The sequence below is a fragment of the Lotus japonicus genome, chromosome 2, assembly GCF_012489685.1.
Source record: "Lotus japonicus ecotype B-129 chromosome 2, LjGifu_v1.2".
Lineage (NCBI taxonomy): Eukaryota > Viridiplantae > Streptophyta > Magnoliopsida > Fabales > Fabaceae > Lotus > Lotus japonicus.
The window spans coordinates 82,606,873-82,619,912 of NC_080042.1; the positions used below are offsets into that span (position 1 = coordinate 82,606,873).

At 36.8% G+C, this 13,040-nt stretch overlaps 3 protein-coding genes across 4 annotated transcripts; 1 reads left to right on the forward strand and 2 right to left on the reverse strand.

The window, feature by feature from the left end:
- Positions 1–1,027: 1,027 nt before the first annotated feature.
- On the reverse strand, positions 1,028–3,120 carry LOC130740304 (glycine-rich protein A3). Of its 2 annotated transcripts, none has more exons than XM_057592855.1 (3): positions 2,963–3,120; positions 2,504–2,820; positions 1,028–1,582 (listed from the first exon to the last, which is right to left on the reverse strand). In XM_057592855.1, exons 2-3 carry the CDS (start codon positions 2,796–2,798, stop codon positions 1,350–1,352), a joined length of 528 nt encoding a protein of 175 aa, XP_057448838.1. In that variant the 5' UTR covers positions 2,799–2,820; positions 2,963–3,120; the 3' UTR covers positions 1,028–1,349. The 2 variants fall into 2 exon arrangements, with proteins under 2 accessions (XP_057448838.1, XP_057448839.1); XM_057592856.1 differs by having other exon boundaries at positions 2,504–2,817; positions 2,963–3,079.
- A 2,699-nt stretch (positions 3,121–5,819) lies between these two features.
- Positions 5,820–8,867, reverse strand: LOC130740305 (F-box protein SKIP31). The gene is made up of 9 exons (XM_057592857.1): positions 8,606–8,867; positions 8,209–8,430; positions 8,032–8,105; positions 7,616–7,691; positions 7,240–7,350; positions 6,720–6,894; positions 6,460–6,578; positions 6,209–6,269; positions 5,820–6,101 (listed from the first exon to the last, which is right to left on the reverse strand). Exons 1-9 carry the CDS (start codon positions 8,681–8,683, stop codon positions 6,031–6,033), a joined length of 987 nt encoding a protein of 328 aa, XP_057448840.1. The 5' UTR covers positions 8,684–8,867; the 3' UTR covers positions 5,820–6,030.
- Positions 8,868–10,234: 1,367 nt separating this feature from the next.
- LOC130740307 (uncharacterized) lies at positions 10,235–11,067 on the forward strand. The gene is made up of 2 exons (XM_057592858.1): positions 10,235–10,537; positions 10,632–11,067. The coding sequence occupies exons 1-2, from the start codon at positions 10,328–10,330 to the stop codon at positions 10,839–10,841; spliced, it is 420 nt and encodes a 139-aa protein (XP_057448841.1). The 5' UTR covers positions 10,235–10,327; the 3' UTR covers positions 10,842–11,067.
- The last annotated feature ends 1,973 nt before the right edge of the window (positions 11,068–13,040 follow it).

Sequence of the window (13,040 nt, forward strand, 5' to 3'; positions counted from 1 at the left end):
CTTAGCAAGGAAATCCGCACATGCGTTACCTTCCCTCAGGGTGTGCACCAAACGCACCTCCCACTGCAACCGAAGCATCTCTAAGATATTCGCAATCAAGACCGCATGGCTATGGAACTGCAGAAGCGGCGATGCAATCAACGAAACTGCATGTTCCGATTAGCACACCACGAGCCTATGACCACGCTCCCAGGCCACCCGCAAGCCATGGAGGATGGCTAGGAGCTCGAGCCGTAGAATGTCAGCACCATCCTTCTTCCCAACAAAACCACACAACCAGGTCCCCCGCTCAACAGGGTAACATTATGAATTAAATAGAATTTGACTTATAAATGATTTAATTTATTATGGTCATAAATTTAATTTTAATTATTTAAATTTAAAGGGTAATTAGTTCAAATTGCGCGATACCGTTTAAATTTTAAATATCACTTCAAAAAAAAAGTTAACCAATTGAGAGTTGTTTATTTCCTCTTTGCTCACATGTACCAAAAAACTAAATGAACGAACATTGTAATCAAGGTTAGGACCTGGATCAGAGGAAGCCAAGAAGATGTTAATTCCTTCTATGACTTGGCAAGTAAGTGTTTTCAACTATGCACTCTTATTTTGCTGATATTTCTATTGTTTGTATTTTTCATTATAGCATTTTTCTTCTTCATATAAACTCCTTCAGCATATTGTTATGGGTATTTATGAATAACACTTCAAAACAAATCAATGGAAAAACTAGCAAAATAGTGAACCAATCAGTCCAATTGAGAATACCCCATTTCGACAGATCAAATTCCTCTCAAATGTACACATAGAGGAGGGAAATGGTGATGAAACAACCATGTCAACTCTTTGGATAGGATATAATCCATTCAAAGATCACATTCTTCTAAGCAGGAAAACGTCTATTGATTTGGTAATCTACAGTAGAATAGCATAAGTTTTGACCTAATGCTTAAATAGTGCAGCATCAAGTTCCTTTATGTTGGATTTGAACCAATAGAGTGACAAACAACAAGAAGGAAAAATCATATTTCACGGGCAATACGGTGTTATATTTTATAATTGTTCTTCATAAAGACAATAATCCACTGTCAACTGAGGCTAAAACTATACAGGAAAAAGAAAGAAAGGCATCAACCTGTAAATGCAATTCACTGCAGCAACTCCAAGCTTGCACAGAATATCAAGTGCATTTTTGTATGCTTCCGTTCAATTAGTAGGAAAGAAAAAGAAAATAAAAAAGAAGTAGATGCGGGATTCGACCAAGTAATGATCGGCATCATACAAGATATGTTTATTTATAAAAGCAATCAGTAGCAGCATTAAGAGTCACAGGTTGTATATACATTGAATCACTTCCACTTCCTGAATAATCCATGCTTGCCGAACTTGCCATGCTTAAATTTCCCATGCTTGCCGAACTTTCCATGCTTGAACTTGCCATGCTTGAATTTCCCATGTGGCATAAAACCACCATGCCCATAACCGCCATGTCCATAGTGGCCATGGGAAACATGGTGAGCCCCATATGCAGCAGCTGCGGCAGCAGCACCGCCAGCAAGCATTGCTCCCATACCGCCATGCCCTGATGACAAAGCAGAGAAGTTAGTTGTCATCAAGCACAGTACAAAAACAATTAAACAGGCAATGCCCAAGTCTACTTTGTTTATAAAGAAAATTGGGGGGGGAAATGTAAAAAGTTTCAAACACAGTAGAGAACAGCCAAAATTGATAATGTAAAGGATTAAGGACAAAAATATGGGAATGATACATTCACAAATCCAATTATAAGTTACCACAGATCTTTGCTAAACAAGTGGTGGTAAGTTGTATGAATATAAATCATACATGGTGGTAACTGTATATATTGGTTCGCAAGACAACATTTTCTCTCAATTAATCACGCCAAATGATGAGCCCAGAGTAAGATCATTGAATATGCTTATGTAATCAGCGTTTAACATAATTGATGATTATGAAATGATTCATGTTAGAATTATAATTTGTTCATGAGAAAGTCATTTCAGATAACATTGTGAAATCCAATTGTAAAATTCCATAATTGATTATGTCAACAGCAAAAGCTATTCTCTCTAATTGATCATAGCAACATCAAAATCAATTCTCTGAGACAATTCCCAAAACCATCCAAAAGTGATTTTGCCCAAAAGAAAACTAACTCTAAGGTTCCCCTGCACCCACTATTCAGATCAGCCTCTCTTTCATCAGAATTAATTCTGAAATCCAATATTCTCTCTAGCTTCTCCACAAAAATGATTTTGGGACCACAATCAATTCTCTGAGACAATTTCCAAAACAATCCAAAAGTGATTTTGCCCAAAAGTAAATTAACTCTAAGGCTCCCGTGCACCCACTATTTAGATCAGCCTCTCTTCCTACAATTGATTGTGGCTTTGGAATCAATTATAGAAAGGTTTCAAAACATCCATCTAAACAACAATCAGTTAATTAAGAGCTAATAATAATGGAGTAAAAAGAATAATACCAGCAGAGTGACCAGGATAACCAGCTGGGGGATAACCATGTTGAGGAGGATACCCAGCAGGAGGATAGCCTTGAGGGGGGTAACCAGGTTGTGGAGGATACCCATGTTGTGGAGGGTATCCATGACCAGGCTGTGGAGGGTATCCCTGAGGTGGGTACCCAGGATATGCCCCTGGTGGTGGTGGAGGGTATGCCCCAGGTGGGTACCCATGAGAAGCTCCAGCTATCCCATGAGCCAGATGTGAGAAAACTCCCTTGTCTTCATCTTGACCATTGTTGTCCTTTCCACCTCCCATTGTTCAACCAAATAAATAACTTCTGATACATCATCATCATCATCATCATATAGGGTTAGAAATTGATTCAATTTTAAGCAGAAACATGAAATTCAAGAACCCTAATTCAAATGGAAACCACAAAAATTGATTACAACGAAGAATTGAAGGAGAGAAGAACTCACTGATTTGAAGAAATCGACAAATTGAGATCACGGAGAAGAAGATTGAGGAGATTAGGTTGTGCGTTATATATACGATTACGAAGAAAATGGAGCGCGTGAAAAAAGAAACGGGAAGTTACAAGTTACGCGTCGTCATCAACGCGTTGAAGCATGCGAGTGGGATGGACAAATCGACACGTCAGATTCCGAGTTTGTTTTTTTTATGCACACGCAACATTAGATAGGTGAGAGTAGGGGTCTACAAGGGACGGGTTGGGACGGGTTTTGGTTAATCCTAACCCGGCTCTAAATATTGATCTGATCAATTCATAGACCCTAACCCGTCCCTAGATCCGAAGCAACCCGACATTATGCGGGTCCAATTTGGGACGGGTATATGTAGGACGGGACCGGGTTGGCCCGAGAGACAATAAGTTTAAGACTATTTGATACTAATTGTAAGATTTAAAGATAATAACATACTAAAAGAGTTATAAGTTAGATAATTTTAATTTCATCTACATGGTAAGATAAATTTGAGCATCATGTATCACATTTTAATCATTATAACAAATTAAAATTTTATAAAATATATATGTGGGACGGGCCGGGTGACTCGAGTGTCAACCCGAACCCGACCCTACCCGAAGTCGGGTAACTCAAATATCAACCCGAACCCGGTCTCTTTTAATGATCGGGCCGGGTTCGGCCCTAAAGGCTTAGGCCGGGACGGGTTGGCGGGTAGGGCCGGGTCTTGTACACCCCTAGGTGAGAGTAACATCTTCTATCTTCTCTTAACAAGATATTTATGCACACAGAACCCAACCCACCTTAATCATAAAAATTAACAATTTGTATGGCATAATGACACATAAGACTTGCGCTTACAAATCTTTTCAATTTTAATTAAAATAAAAGTTATTTTTCTTCATCTGGAAATTACAAAAATACCACAACATTGTACCAAGCCTAAAGACTCTCTCAGAAGTAGATGTTCTATTCTGATATCCAACGGATCAAACAAGTCGTAAGCCATCCCTCAACGCGATTGTCTTTTTCTATTTATAAGTCTTTGTATATAAGTTTGCTTAGTTAATTAAGACTTCCTAGGTTAGGTTAGTTAGCCCATGCGATTCACTATTTAAGTTGGGTCGTGACAAATAATTTAATTTGACCGCTTAAAATTAAAATTTTAGTGATATTTAATTTGTTGAATATCTATTTAGTAATAAGATTAGTATCAATTACTTTTTTATTTAAAATGGAAGTTATGTAACATGACTTCATGAAAAAAATAAGTGATACGACAACATTCAAAATAAAATACTTAAAATTAAGGCTTAATTAAGCTTTTCGTCCCTATCCTTTTCCATAAATATGGTTTTCGTCCCTCGCCGGAGCAAGACGTGGTATTGGTCCCTATCTTTTGCCAAAATGATTGGTTTTAGTCTCTCTGACCGTTTGGGTCAACACCGGAGTTCCTCCAGCCCATGTGGCACCCCATGTGGCTTTGTCACGTCAATTAATGAGCCATGTTGGATTTTTTTTTGTTTTTCATTTAAAAATAATAATTAAGACACATTTAATTAACAACTTAAATAAATTTAGACAAGATGGCAATTGTCCATTTTACCCCTGTTCAAAAAATTAATCCCATCAAGATCCACTCATCATCATGTTCATCATCTGAACATAAAAATTTCTCTCAGCACTTCCAGAAAACAAAATTTTTAGAAACCCCAAACACGATTTCCCCCTTTTCAAACCCATCACACCCAACCATAAAACACCAGTCTCCATTTCCAGAACAACGATGGAGAAATTACAAAGCTTCCTCCCTTCTGCCTCCGTTGTTCTTTTTATTTCTTCACAATTTCACCATTTTCACCAAAAGGGGAGAGAACTGAACCCTAATCCCAACCCAGATGCAAACCCCCAAATTCGAAAAACCCTAACCCAGATCGTAGAGAGCGTGAAGAGGAAGAGATCGAGACAATGGAAACCTTAACCTTGTTCTCTGTACAAAATCGAAAATCATTAACTTTGCTTGGTCGATCAATTGTTGAATCTTGCGCTAGAGCCATCAATAGATCCACCTTACTTACAGAATCCTATAAACAATATCAATATTTCAAATGGAAAATATGATTAGATAAATTGGTAACGCAATTTTGTTTATTAACAATCATTATCCACTCACTTTCAAAAAAAAATCATTTATCGGTTTACATTCTTATAACAAAATAAAAAATCTAAAAGGATGAGAAAATGTATAATCTAATTAAGTGTTTATTTTATTTTATATAGAATCGAAATTTTGTATTTTGTCATCTGAATTCTAACTTTTTCCATTAAAAAAATTTAACATAAACTGATATTTTTATCCTATTAATTAGATTTATTTGGATCTCATTATTATCGAAGATACAAGTTAGATTTCAGTGGTTAAATACGATTTTCTATCACAATGAAGAGTAAAAAAAAATTAATAAATGTTTCTTTTTATAAATACAATTAAAAAAATTGTATCTGGGGTTAACAGAGGATCCGTGAAGGCCTCGTGGGCGCCCTAAGAAACTTAAGAGGGGTCGAAAGTCTCGCGCGATTCCTCTGAAGTCAGCTCAGTGTTATCTTGTTTTGGAGAACTCTAGTTTTGGTGAGAGTTGCTTATTGCCAGTGGGTCCAAAATCTTCTCAGCTTCTGGGAATGTTCCCTCTGGAGGTTATTTTACTAGGGTGAATAAAGCTTGGCATATTGGTAAATTATCGGGTTTGGAGGACCGCGAGCATGAACTTTGGCCTGCGGCTTGACCAACTGAGGGATCTCAAATCACGGAACGGTACACCAAGAAATTTTCTAAATATAAAGGACTAACAAATGCAGATAAAAAGAAAAATTCATCAATGGAATTTCAACTATAAATTTAAGCATACAATTATTAATATAGAAGACGATTAGAGTTTCATAATCTAGATCTAATCAAACATTCTTATGCCAAGAGAAACACGAAAAGGAAACCCGATTTATTTGATCTTAAATAGGTAAATGCTGAGACATGAGATCATCCACTCCAGAAGGGCCAATAGGGATCAGCAAAACCTCAAAGTAGCTTCAAGCTCCTTTTCATCAGCACAATTGTATCCCAGCAAATAAGCCCGTGCTGTTGAAATTGAAGAGACGCATCATAATGAGAACTGGTTTTATTAAAAAAAAAAAAAGGGGGGGGGGGGTGAGTAACTAAACTCTACAGCCAGAGAGACGATTTACCAAAACGGCCAGATCCCATAAACGGTTCTGCCTCATCTGCCGCACCACCTTGCTGCTGCTCCTGAAATTTAAAAAGACCAAGAAATCATGAGGAAGAAAAGCTATACAGAAGGAGTCATTATTTTTCTAAAGTTTTAACTTTGTTAAGACAATAATACATGTTGCCTTCACTGATAAGATTAACAACGTGAATGAATATTTATTACAATAAAACTGTTACGAAAATCATGTCAGATGACACTTAGACTTACAGCATCAGGCTCCATTTCAGCAGGTGATAGCAATCTGTCAAAACAGTGGCCAGATATTGTACAGACCAAAAGCTCGTTGGTGGGATCCATTACTACTTCCCTACATGTTTCGTCACAAACTAGAAAAGAAAATGAACCCAATTTATTAATAAAAAAACACATAATAAGCCCTTGCCAGACTAAAGGATTTGTGATTTAATGTTAAAACACGACAGGTAAATAAAGTAAAGCGAAGCATTGACATAGATAGTGTTTCTCACCATGAACTTGTCCAGTCTTTTCACAAATAAATACATCTCCAATTGCGTAGTACGAGCATGTTTCCCCAGAACAAGCATGATCAGTCACCACTGTATCACTAAGGCCCCTGCTGCTTTTCCATGATGACACTTGATCGGCTAATGTTTTGTCTAGAATTATCCTATCATCATTCAACTGCACGTGCAGGAAAAAGAGGGGGAATCAGAAATTGTTTAAAAGGCATCTATTTTATACGGGGTATGAAGTATTTCAATTAAAAATGATCATAATATCAAAGACACAAAATTATTTGGTAGGCTGGTAGGGAAGATACAATAGGAGCAAAATCAAATAAACATTACTGTATAAACTTTAGCTCTATCCCTTTATCTATCCCACTTCAAGTGAATGCTGTTATAATCGGTTTTTGAACCAGTTGCATGTACAAGGAAAAAAACTATTTATCTCGCTCTACTTTTCACTGAAAGGACTTCAATGTATAAATAAACATTTCCAGACTACAACACTTTCTCTCATTACCTGTGACGGATTAGGGGCTTGACTTCTTTTAGCTGCTTGCATTTGAATGTAATACTCCTTAAACTCATTCTGGCAGTTTCTGACAAGTTCAACCATGTCGTCTCCATCGCGCTGTATAATATGATGGGACAAATTATAAGATCCACGCAGAAATTCACAAAACAGGGGATCAAACAACTCAAATTCAGTTTCCAAGAGAATAAAGATGTAGTACGTTTTACATCTCGTGTTAAGTATGAATCTCAACAAATGCCATCAAATCACTCATTCACATATCACCAATTGATATATCATATATGCAATTATGCATGCAAAATAAAGAATAATAAAGGATTAAAGGACTAAAAAGAAGAAGAAATGCAAAATGCATCAGTACCTGAATGTATAAGTTTTTCCATGGGCATTCCCTTAACTTCCTCGTGGGGGGAAGAAGACCCCATCGCATACAGTACCTGAACCAATTTTACCATGGCAATAGTCATAAACATGGTTCATGGTTTTCTAACAGTAGAAATCTCACTAAAGAAGATAACATAAACAACTTGAATTATTTAAAGTTGAGAAGAACCCACTCCTCAAAGCCAAACTGATAAAGAGGGGACAGCCTCCACTTTAAACGGAGGAGTTCCATGTCAACTGGAACATCAACACGAGCTCATTGACAGAGATCATATCGAATGAATTTAAAATCCATATCAGTAATCAGCCCATACAAGCTATCTGATGCTAAACCTCTAACAATACCATTGAAAATGTTCAAACTTTGACAAAACAAAATCAAAATGCACTTACAAGCGACGCCACAACGCTTCATCAGATGCCGCATAATTTAGAAATGTACAGACTGCGGAACATGAAATAAGATCCTGCAACCCATAAATAAAAAAACTACTACAGTCAGCTAATTCAATTATTAAGCAAATCATGAGTCTCATGACAACAAAATTCATGAGCATAGAGAGCCACAACCTCGGAAGACAGGAATTTAAGGATATGATGGAAAAGCTCAGGTGGGATTTTGCTGAAAAAACCAGTCTCAATCCGTTTCGGCACGACGCCATTGTTGACACCATAATTCTCAGGCTCAGATAATGGAGCAGAAATTTGTTTAGTACCCTGCCCCTGCTTAGTACTCTCAGCTTCTTCAATACGCTTTCTCTTTGCTTTTGGTTCCTCCAAGTTTTCCTCTTCCTGCAACAATAATCATGCAAATTATACCCACTATGTCAAATTTCAGATAAACAATGAAAAATTATTATTTTTCTTTATTAACCCCAATTCAATTTCAAACTAGTCTATCGTTCAACAGCACCATATGATGAATTACGAAAATTAATAGGTAAAAGATTGTGAATATTGGGAATACCTTATCAGAGACTTCGGAGAGGACTTCTGATTCGAGAAATTGAGCTAGATTTTCGTCCTCGTCGTCTGATAAAGTCATGGTGTCACGGAAACCCTAGGAAGCGGGAGGGTGAAATTGCGGGTAGGAAATCGATTGGGGAAACGGAGAGAAAGGGTGTTGCAGGATCAACGGTGGGGAACCGGAGAGAGAGGCTCCGGTGGCCGGAGTTTGAATGACGGTTGTGGAATCGGAGCGAAAGGGTGACAGAGGGTTGGTATATGGAAATTATGAAGATTAGATGGAAAGCAGAATGGACGGTTGGATGTGTTTCGGGTCCTACCGACCCGTTTTCTGAGCATATGGGCTTGTCCGATTCTCAAGGATTCTCGAGTCGAGGTCCGAGAATATTCTGGTTTTGGCAAAAATAAATATCTCTTATATTGATTGATATCTGATTTTTATTATTTTAGATGATCGGAATAAGCCGGTCAAATCACTCGGGAGGTGTTAATTGAGGTGGAAACAATGAAACTTTGATGGATGAGAGCCTTTACCAGGCGAGGTGACAACAAGTGGTAGGGTTTGAGCACCGTCTCTGAGCTAGGGAGGGGTCTTGCGAAGACACTCTGATGTCTAAGTTAGTGACAGGGGAGTTTTGGAAAATCTCTAAAAAATGAAAAATATAATGCGTATCTGACTCCACCTTTCCCTGACCTTTTATACCTATTCATAGGTCAAGGGTAGGTTAAAGGGGTGTGATGATTGCTAGAACTCGAGTGAGTGCACAACGTTGGATCTTTCTATGCCTCCCGCTGTTAGCAGAGATCCAACAATTTGGGGTTCCCCATTAGTGGGAATTGGGTATTTACTATTTAGCCTCGCGCCTACCCCCACAGCTAGGTCGTATCAGTGATGGGACATGTGAGATGATAAGGATCTTGCATTCCTTGGGGATCTTATACTACTAGTTTTAGCAAGAATTATTTTAAAATTAAGTAAAAATTCTATTTTTCTAAATACCTTTTTTTTTTTACAAAATTAAATTAAAAAAAAAAACTAACTCAAAACTCAGCAATCATAAAAGCCCAATTTTTTTTAAGCTAGTGTTTTGTTTTTCCAATGTGATGATACATATAAGGGAAAATTGAACCGCCTTCTCCTCTTCTATGGTTTATCAATTTTGCACTAGCTCCCCTTCATTATTCAACAAGATGCTAACCATTGTTATTTTATTAAGAACATTGCATTAACTTCCCTTGAGGTTTATTCACCCACCTCCCCTGAAATTTGTTATTATAACACTCAACACCTATTACTCTTTTTAATAATATATGAAAGAAGAGATATTTGTGCATTATGCATTTTGCAAACTAGATGAAAAGTCAGTGTTATAATGACCGATCTCAAGGGAGATGAATTCAATTAAATTAAATCATATTAATTTTTTTTTTTATACTTTACTTAATTTATTTAGCCAATACTTAAATTTTAAATTAATTAGAAACAAAATAAAGTATTTATAAAGCATTATGAAAATGTAAAAAAAAAACATTATTAAAACGAGTATACATTATTTAGATCAATTTTTACATTATGGTTTTTTATTATCACTATTTTGTAATCAATTTAATTTCTTAAAAATATTTTGAACTCATTTTTTAGTTCATCTGCAAATTTGGGGTTGAAAAGTGAAGCAGGATCACACCGCAACAAACCAAACCAATCGATTCGGTTGAGCGAACAATGAATCACATCAGGAGCGGGTTGGTTACTATTGGGAGTTGCCGGAGCATGTCGACGGTGTCAAAAGCCGTCGCCGAAATCGCCGGCGTCGGCAAGACCAAGACCCGGAAGGCTTCCAGTGAGCTCTGCACCTTCCTTGGCATCCCTCATCACTCTCGTTCCGAAATCTCCTTGATCATCTCCAACTTCATCAAACTCTACAATGCCAGGGTGGGTCTCATTCCATTTTTCACTTCTCTTTCCACACCCACCAACTGTTTGATCAATGTACTCACTCAACAGTTGTAATATTTTTTTTCTGCAGAGTCCTGGTATAAAAAAAGATAAGATTTGGGAGCAGAATTTGCAAACTCTGTTGCGTGGTAGAAGCAGTGTTGGCTTCCCTGAGATTGCTAAAATTTTATCCACGGAGTTCAGCAGTGGTGCCATCAATGTTAAGGATAGTGGCATGGACGCTTTCTCCGATTCAAAGGGGAAAGGCTCACAGAAGAAAGGGAAATCTTCAAAGAAGTAGACTTTCACAAGTTGGTATTGCTTAATCTGCAATTCTGCATCACAATGTTTGAGAGTTTGAATTTTGAAAATAATTTGTCTGTTGTTGTTCTGAAAACTAATATTATTCTCTTTACTCCGCTTTAGAACTTTTGTTAGGCTTGGCCTAATGGAGAAATGGTTTAATGCTTCAATGTTTATTTGAATTATGCAAGGTAGATTATGGTATCATTGGGATTTTCAGGTTATGATGTTTTCACCATCTATTAGCTATATGTTATCTTATGCATTTTAGTTCCCACTTCCCATTGGCCTATGTATGTCTCTTCTAAAATGCTAAGCTTTAAAGACTGTTAGTGTCACTGCTAGCTCTTGTTGAATTTCCATTGAGCCGGTTGCTAGCTTCCCGCTGCCTAAACATTCTTAGTTAATTGGATGAGGAGGGAGGGGTTTTTGCTCATAGAGCAAGATGAGCAAAAACCCAGTTTTTAAATGCATTATCTTGTGTAGTAAACAAGGGTTGAGTCAATTGACAAAATTGAACATTGCCTACAGTTTGATTGAACTGAAAGGTCCATCTTTAACTAATGTAAACAATTAACATGTGTTCGATTTTTGGCATGCATTGTCCTTTCAATATGGCAATGTGATAAACTTGATGTACAAGGGCATGTTTGTACACAAGAGAAAGAAAACTTATAAAAGCATAAGGTTAAATTTGGTGTGAGTTTCAGCCTTTTAAGTACCTCAACACTAAAGATGAAAAGTTAAATTTGGTTAACGTTCCAACTAAACAACGGGAATGAGTCTGATGTACCAAGGAATAGAACTTCCATTATGTTTTTATTTGCCTTCTTTTTGTTGGTAGTGGAGGAGAAGGGAGATTTTTGCAACCATTCATTCAAAGGTTTTTGACAGTAGAACTAGAATATAAGACCTGTATCAAGGGGTTTCACTGTATCAGCGCATCTGCGCATGGCTGCATAATACTAAGGTGTGATTGAACCTTACGCCTCTGGTGCTCGATTTATGTGGAGGCCTTATTGGACCACTAAGCTATCAGATTTTGCTCTTATCTTCTTTTTATATTTATACTGCAAAATCTTTATTAAATATTTATAAATAGTTTTGGTCATGGATGTCGAGTAATAGTGAATCTTTTTTGCTTCTGGACGTAAGCATTTTGATAACTTTTTTATGCTTCAAAATGTTTACTTCCTTAACTTCTTTGATTTATTAAGCCATCATGGAAAGCCTGATCTTTGATTGATTAAGGCTTTATCATGAATGAAATAACTTTGTGTGCATTACCTTATTGTTGTTTTGACTAATTACCTAACAGGCTAACACATAGTGAAAATAAACAATCTCAAGGACATAATTATGTTCTGTGTTAGATGGAATTAATTTGTCAAACTATGATCCTGCATGCTTCTATGCTTCTCCATTGCTTACATAAATGAGGCTGTAAACTATATTTTTCTTCTCCAAATTTAGCCGTAAACTAAATAAAGGAAAATCGTGTACATAGCTGGGAGAGTTGATGAAGTTCCATCAAAAGTCTTCATTCTTGAATTTTTCGTCAGCTGAATTAGTTCTTTATTTTGTTTGGACAATAGCTGAATCAGGTAAAAAAAATGTTAAAATTTTCTTTGCTATGTGTATGGGAAATCCGCCATAATTTAAATGTAGCTAACTCTATGTGGTGCTAGATAAACTATGGGTCGATAACCCGCAGACATATGTTTGGATATCCATTGACATTAGTGCGAACATGCGTTAACACTCACTTTGAGGTAAAAATTGAATATAACTCTTCACATGAATTAAGATGGATGTATTTTTATACGTTAACTCAAATGATATCCAAAACACAGGTGATGGACACAACAATAAGCAAATGATTCAGTTTGTGTTGGTTTTTCCGTTAGGTTCAGCATTCGAAACATTGAAATTCAGAATTGCGAGCTATGGAACTTCAAATGTGTAAGAGGCTCATGACCTCCATTCATCCAACGCTGCTTCAAGTCGTGTAGTGAAACACAAACACATTGATTTTTTGGGAGGAAAATGACAATTGATACCTTGCACATCTTGCCCCTTTTAGTAACACCCATGATATTAATACAAATATTTGAGTGGTTATTTATTTACAAATCTCCCATGAATAGCAATTTTTAAACTGCATGCATGGATTGGGCTAAATGGGGGTAAACAACAC

Coding starts and splice junctions, on each gene's coding strand:
- LOC130740304 (XM_057592855.1), bottom strand. CDS start 2,798: ATGGGAGGTGGAAAGGACAACAATGGTCAAGATGAAGACAAGGGAGTT. Junction 1,583..2,503: donor TTATCCTGGTCACTCTGCTG/GTATTATTCTTT, acceptor CTTTGTCATCAG/GGCATGGCGGTATGGGAGCA.
- LOC130740307 (XM_057592858.1), top strand. CDS start 10,328: ATGAATCACATCAGGAGCGGGTTGGTTACTATTGGGAGTTGCCGGAGC. Junction 10,538..10,631: donor TCAAACTCTACAATGCCAGG/GTGGGTCTCATT, acceptor TTTTTTCTGCAG/AGTCCTGGTATAAAAAAAGA.
- LOC130740305 (XM_057592857.1), bottom strand. CDS start 8,683: ATGACTTTATCAGACGACGAGGACGAAAATCTAGCTCAATTTCTCGAA. Junction 8,106..8,208: donor TTAAATTCCTGTCTTCCGAG/GTTGTGGCTCTC, acceptor TATGGGTTGCAG/GATCTTATTTCATGTTCCGC. Junction 7,351..7,615: donor GGAAAAACTTATACATTCAG/GTACTGATGCAT, acceptor CATATTATACAG/CGCGATGGAGACGACATGGT.